General features: G+C 43.8%; 1 protein-coding gene across 1 annotated transcript; it reads right to left on the reverse strand.

Annotated features, from left to right (window-relative positions):
• Positions 1–2,684: 2,684 nt before the first annotated feature.
• LOC149180241 (uncharacterized) lies at positions 2,685–5,885 on the reverse strand. The gene is made up of 3 exons (XM_089413819.1): positions 5,325–5,885; positions 4,847–5,120; positions 2,685–4,498 (listed from the first exon to the last, which is right to left on the reverse strand). Exons 1-3 carry the CDS (start codon positions 5,883–5,885, stop codon positions 2,685–2,687), a joined length of 2,649 nt encoding a protein of 882 aa, XP_089269945.1.
• Between the last annotated feature and the right edge of the window lie 1,272 nt (positions 5,886–7,157).

Here is a 7,157-nt window from a genome sequence, read left to right on the forward strand (position 1 = left end):
TTAATATTCATATTGATAAATATATAATAATGAAAATAATAATATTAAAAAATAACTATTACAATAAAAATATTATTATTATAATAAAAAATAATTATTAATTTATATTAATAATTAATTATAATGTAAACCATTTTAAAATAATTAGTATTATTACTATTTATTTATTATTTCTTATTCTTATTAATATTATTTTATTATTATTATTAATTAATATAACTATATTCTTATTTTGATCGTTCATTGAATTCAATATAATTATTAACTAATAAATATTAATATTAATTAATTAATTAATTAACCATAATTATATATATATATATAACAACTACTACAACCACCTTCAATTATTATTATATAATAATAACAATTAATTAAATAATAATAATAATTATTTTTATTATTTAATTCATTTTTAATTAATAATATTTAATCCATTAATTAATTATTTTTATTATTTATTAAAAAATATAAATATTATGTTTTTTTTAATGATTGTTACGAGATATTTATATTAGACACGAGAATTAATATTATAAACCTTATGAATAATATTACACTTTAGGAATATGAATCCTTAGATTAATAAACCCAAGGGATTGATATTTTAAACCCACGGGAATAATATACCCAAGGGATTATAAACACGAGAAAAATTTTATACTCAAGGGAACAATATTTTTTTTTTTCTAAATAAGACTGAGCTATTATATTACAGCAAAAGCAAAAATTACATCAGCAGTATTACAACAGAGCCGAGGCCCTGTAATTCCTGTCGTAGGACTGACAGTAGACTCAGGAATATTCATTTCCAGGATTACAAAAGACTGATACCAGATCGACATTCATGAGACCGACATACATATTTAGCTGAGACTGAAACACATGGAGTCTGAAACAACTGTAGATAGCCGACACTGTAACAGAGAAGAACAGAGGTACATAATGACAAAGTGCAGACACATATAAGATAACGGTGGGAGCAGACAAAGAGAAAATTCCTTGCTGAGAAACCTGGAGCGCGAAGCTGGGCGTACTATTCATCATCAGTGGAGTGCGGGTCGTCCTCCATCTTGCAACGGGGAGGCTGGTGGATGTCCTTTCCAACGTTGCGCTGCACAGGTTCACTTGGGCCTGCTCCAGGATCTGGGGAGAGGCTGTCTTGAACAGGGCGCAGAATGTCAATGGCGGGAAGTTGCATGTCAACTGTGGGTGCCATCCCAGGAATCCGCGGAGGGCTGGCACGAGGAGCCTCATCTTCACCCCATGGATTGCTGCAGTGCTCCACCGAAACCGTTACAAAGAAAGTGGAATTAGACAATGTACATGGAATGCGGTATCTTACCATTGGGTGCTCAGAGTGCCCACATTCCATCCGCTCTTGAAATTCCGCCGCTCTTCCTCTGCCCGGAGGCCTTCCTCTGGTTCGTCTGCGCTCAGAAGAAACTTCAATTGAGGAGGAGGGAGAGGGGGCATGCCTCTGAGACGAGGCCCTGCCACTATAACTTCCACGCCTACTGATTCCTCGTTGGCGTTCTCGCTGCATGCTGGAATTGTGCGGGTAGCAAATATGCTTACGCTTAATTTCTCTCAGAACCAGACTCCCAAACCTTAAACCAGATTGCGGGTAGCAGGTTTGCACCACCGCCAAGCTCCCAATCTCTTTACCAGACTGCGGGTATGCCCCCGAATTGCCTGAATCGAAGGCCTCTGAACCGCCACAGTCGCTCTCAGAACCCGAATAGGAGCCAATACAGTGAGCCACCGCCACCTCCCTCAAGACCAGAGCAGGAGCAAACGTGAAATGCGGGAGAATGTCCGAGAACCTGTGGCTTTGAAGCGCCATGTTCTAGTTATCAAGGCGAGTAGTTAATGTCGAAGGGACGCTTCTGCCACGAACCATAACTTTCATCGTTAAATGCTGCGTGTTGTGACATTTAGGGCCAGTCCTCCTGGTGTACGTGGCTTGTCCGGGCGGACACTTGCCCTGCTGACGAGCCATAAACCTTTTATAACTAATAACCACCCGCATCTGAGAGGGAGAGATCCTTTTGCACCAAGGCGATGCAGTCTTTTTTGAGTTGTTCATCTTCAACTATGTCCAGGGAGCCTGAAAAGTATGGTGAAGTCTGAGAAACACCTTGGTTAGCCATTCTGTCGGCTACCTAATTTGTTGTTCGTCTCACATGCTGAAAGGTAATGCTATGTGGATTTTTAAGCTTCGCTTCCAAGGATTCCAACCTGCTTAGAAGTCTCCAGCTGGTTGCTACTTTGACCGCTGTCGCCCCTGCCTGAATTTTCTTGGCTGCAGTGATTAGGATGAGAGAGTCACCTTCCACCTCAGGAGGGAAGAAGTGTTGTTGCTCTGCTAAACAGATCCCTTGCCAAAGTCCTTCCATCTCCGCTACATTGTTAGTGTCTTTGCCTAGAGAGCCATAATAGATATGCAGAGGTGCTCCTGTATGACTTCTGATGATTCCTCCGAATCCTGCCGGACCGGGATTACCCTTTGCTGCCCCATCAAAGTTGAGCTTGAAAGAGTTGAAAGCTGGTGGGGACCAGGAGGACGGGGAGGTGGAGCTGTGAGGGGGACGGGTAATGACCTTTGCAAAGGCTGAAAGGTCAAGATTCCATTCTTTAAAAATATCCCTCTCTTGTTGCGCTTCTGGCATGTCAGTGTCATACTAGGTTCTTATGGCTAAGGTTTCCTGGATATTTCTTTTGTAGATAAGCCACAGAGCGTCTGTTGTCCGGGAGGTGTTGTTGAAGATTCGAGAGTTGCGCTCTTTCCAGAGAAGCCAGTACAGAAAACCTGGAATTAGACCCCATAAGGTATTGAGAAGTTGGCTTTTGAATGGGTTCTTGTCCCAGTTCCTAATATTGTCCATTACATCCTCACCTCTTGGTGTTGTTCTTTTATTGCATTTCTCCACTTTCTCCCAGAGTTGTTTTGCTAATGGACAGGTCTCCATTAGATGGCTGATTGTCTCAGTGTGAAGATTGCAATTCGGGCATCTAGAAGGCCCAATGAATCCCCGTTTTATCAAATTATCCCAAGTAAGAATGCGCTTTTTACTGAGCAGCCATAAGAAGGTTGAAATTTTAGGCCATAGCCCTGGAAGCCAGACTCGTGCCCAAATTTGGTCTTGATCCCCTTGGGTGTCTGAATAGCGCAGCTGATGTGCTTCTTTAGTGGTGAATGTACCTTTGTGCTTGTGACCCCATCTGAGCTTATCCTGCTGGTTGGAGTAGCGAATTCTGCGTTGTGAGAGTTCCTGATCCAAGTCTGAGTAAGTTTCACCTGCCCAGTCCCTTTGCCAGCTGTTTGCGGGTCTCCATAGTTGGTATCCTTGATGCTGTGTTTGTTGCCAGAACTGATGAACCTGAATGAGGTTTTCTTGCTGCATATAAGATTGCCAGAGTGGCATTTGGAATAGATTTGCCATTTTGGGGAGCTGCTGCCACGAATCCTCCCAGAACTTAGTTGACGTGCCGGAGTGGATTTCCCAGAAACTGTGTTCCTGAATGAAGCGGCTGTGTATCTTTGCAGCATTCCAGATTGGAGAGCCTTGGGCGATGGAGTTAATTCTGATGAGATCGTGCCATTGACTTCCCAGAGCATATTTTTCTTGCCATAAGCGTGCCCAAGGTGAATGAGGCTTGGAGAGCCAGTTCCACCACATTCGGGCTCCCATAGTGTTGTTACTTTGAAGTGGATCTCGAAGCCCTAGTCCGCCCTCTGTTTTGAGTTTGCACACTTCTTTCCAATTAACGAGAGCCCATTTTCGATTTCTGCCCGTGGAGCCCCATAGGAAGTTGCGCTGAAGGTTACGAATGGCTTTAAGGACCCATTTTGGAGCTGCCAATGTGGAGAAGAGGTACAGCGGCATAGCTTGAAGGACAGACTTGATCAAGACCAATCTGCCTGCCATGTTGAGAGCACGAAAGGTCCACGAAGAGAGTTTTGATTCCAGCCTATCAAGGAGAGACCGCCATGAAGCGTGTTTAATAGCTGAGTCTGAGAGGGGTGCTCCAAGGTATTTAGATGGCAGATGGGAAATGGTGAATCCCAGGATTCTGGCAATATTCCTTTGTGTGGAGGGGGGGGTGTTGAAAAAGAAGAGTTGCGACTTCGAGGCATTGATGGAGGTGCCTGAGGCATCAGAGTAAAGGGAGAGGAGAGATTTAAACACTGAGGCTTCTTTCGAGGATGGATGACCAAATAACATGGTGTCGTCCACGAACTGCTGATGGGACAGCGGATTGAGACCATGGATAGAAATACCTTTAAGCTCTTGAGAGGCAATAGCTGATTTGAGAAGTCTGCTGAGACCCTCTGCCATTAGAACAAAGAGAAAAGGAGAGAGAGGATCCCCTTGTCTAATGCCGCGAGAGGGTCGAAAGGGAGAAGAGGGAGAGCCATTCAAAAGAACAGAGAAGCTGGGAGAGGTAATGAGATTCATAATCCACCTGGTCCATGTTGCACTGAAGCCAAAGGCTAAAAGCATTTTCTGAATAAAATTCCAACTAAGCTTATCAAAAGCTTTGGAGAGGTCGAGTTTTAGAATCATACCTGGTTTCTTAAGAATCTTTAAAGAGTATATAACCTCATTTGATAGTATGATTCCATCCATAATCTGCCGTCCTTCCACATATCCTGTTTGTTCCGAAGATATGAGCAAGGGTAGGAGAGGTTTGAGCCTATTTGCAATGACCTTTGAGATTAGCTTGTATATGACATTGCATAATGCGATTGGTCTGAAGTTTTCCGGCCTGTTGGGTTCTTCGCCTTTGGGAACCAGAGCTAGGAAGGTGGTATTGAGGGCTGGGAGGATCCAGTGCATACTTCTGGATTCTTCAACAAGGTTCCAAACTTCATTTTTGATGAGGTCCCAGAATTCGTGGAAGAAATTGGCTGTAAAGCCATCAGGACCAGGCGCTTTTCCGTCCTTGAGTTGAGCCATGGCTTCTTCAACTTCTTGCAGGGTCGTGGGCTGGAGTAATCTGTTGTTGTGATCCTCAGTTATGATGCTTGGAATATGCTGCGTGATGGCTCTAATTGCTGCATCCCTGTTCGCAATGGGTTCCGTTAAGATTTCCTTGAAATACCCTGTGAATTCCTTTTCCATGTCCTCATGCTCGTCAATTCTTTCACCTTGTTGGTTGTTGATGAACGCTATATTATTGTGCATTCGCCTTTGAATGGTGTCCTTATGGAAGAATTTTGTATTCTTCTCCCCCTCTTTGAGCCAGTTGATTCTCGATTTTTGCCGCCAGAGTATTTCTTCTTGCTTCCTGCGTTCCTCGATTTGGTTCCAAAGTACCTGTTCCTGTTGTGCTTGTTCTTCTGTTCTGCCTTGAAGAATGAGATTTTGTTGGAGCTTGCGCATTTGCTGTTCCAATTGTGAGCGCTTCTCCTGAATGTTGCCAAAACTTGTGCGATTCCACACTTTGAGGACATATTTCAGATTTTTCAGCTTTTGCTGGAATTGATACATTTTGGCTCCCTCTGGCGGAATGTAAGCTGCCCATGCATCGCTGACTACCTTCCTGAAAGTGGTGTTTGTTAGCCAGAATGCTTCGAATCTGAAGGGTCTGTTGCATCGGTTACCTGGCCTGGTCCATTGTAGCAAAATTGGCCAGTGATCAGAACCGCTTTGGGGGAGGATGGAAGCATTGAAATCCCCTCCCAGATGGATTGCATTGTCAGAGAGAAGGAATCTGTCAAGTCTGGAGGCTATGTGATGAATACCTCGTCGCTTGTTTGTCCAGGTGAAAATTCCATTGGAGGTAGGTATGTCCATAAGTTGATTGTTTTGAATGAATTCTTTGAGGCCTTCACTGTCACTGTCGAGCCTGATTCTACCTCCCTGTTTCTCTGCCATGGAAATTATTATGTTGAAGTCGCCGCCTCCGATCCATAGCGGGAATTGCCTGTTTTCATTGAGGATAGAGATCGTTTCCAGCAGTTCTAGTTTTTGCTGAATTATTTGAGGAAAGTATACATTTGTGAGATGACCATGTATTCCAGTGCCAACGAGGTGGAATGAGGCTTGAATGAGATGGAGGGTGGCGTGGAAGTCATATAGTGTGATGATCTGTGGGTTCCATAAGATAGCTAAACCACCTGAGGCTCCGGAGGCATCTACAGAGATGGCCCTGCTTCCTGCCCAAACTTTGCCACGGATTCGTTCAATAGCATCAGTGCTGCTTTTGGTTTCTTGCAGAAAAACTATGGTTGGTTTTTCTTGTTGAATCAAATTTTTGATCATTCTGTGTTTTGAGGGGCTGTTGAGTCCTCTCCCATTCTAGGATATTAACTTCATGTAAACTGTGATTTGGGTTTGTAGAACTTTGTCAACTTAGGGAATCGCCCCGATTCCATAAGTAGTTCGCCTATTGCTATGGTACGCTGTAGGTCTGTCTTTCTTCCCCTTTTCTTGAGATCCTTGAGTACCTTTTTTCCATCCCAAAGGCTGCCTCCCTGTATGCCCAGGCTTTTATTATGCTGCGCCTTGGCTAAGACTCCTTCCAGCTTGTCTATTTGCCAGGGTTGAATAGAGTTGTATTCTTTCTGTTTGCATGCCGTTTCAAGTGTGAAGATGTCTAATCCATCTATATTGACATCCGCCTGATCTTCTTCCATAACAGTAGTTTCTCCTAGAACTTCCTCATCCGCTTCTTGCTGAAGACTGAGAGCCAGAGTAGCATCGGTTTCCATGTCATAGTCCTGCTGCTTATTATCCACTGAGGGTTTCTCTTGTGAGAAAGAGAGGGGACTGAGACTTGATACAGATTTACCTTTCTCCAAAGAGGGGCTTGGAGTGGGATTCATTGGAGCAGGGTCAGAGGGCAGCAAGGGATCTGAGTGAAGGAGGGAGGAAGAGGGCGAAGAGGGGTTGAGTGGGGGTTCAGAACTGGGATGATCATGTTTGTCATGCGTTGCAAGAACAAAGAATTTGTTCTGGTGGTCCGCTTTGAGAGTGGTTTCCATAACTGACTGACTCTTTTTGGCATGCCTACGGCGGTTGGGGATTTTGGTAAAACCTTCAGAGTCTTTATCAGAGACAGCAGCAGCTGCTTTGGACTGGGAATTTAAAGGACAGTCACGGAATAGGTGGCCGTGCTCATGACACTTACGACAGCGGAAGGGAATG

This window comes from Pinus tabuliformis, chromosome 3_2 (genome assembly GCF_031772625.1).
Source record: "Pinus tabuliformis cultivar Carrire ecotype Pingquan chromosome 3_2, CPIR1, whole genome shotgun sequence".
NCBI classification, from domain to species: domain Eukaryota; kingdom Viridiplantae; phylum Streptophyta; class Pinopsida; order Pinales; family Pinaceae; genus Pinus; species Pinus tabuliformis.

Bases quoted from the DNA above. Each gene is read 5' to 3' on its own strand.
- LOC149180241 (XM_089413819.1), bottom strand. From the start codon at position 5,885: ATGGCAGAGAAACAGGGAGGTAGAATCAGGCTCGACAGTGACAGTGAA. The intron at 5,121-5,324 runs GTACTTTGGAAC...GACATGGAAAAG, and splicing joins AACAAGCACAACAGGAACAG to GAATTCACAGGGTATTTCAA. The intron at 4,499-4,846 runs GTATGCACTGGA...AAATGCTTTTAG, and splicing joins CCTTGTTGAAGAATCCAGAA to CCTTTGGCTTCAGTGCAACA.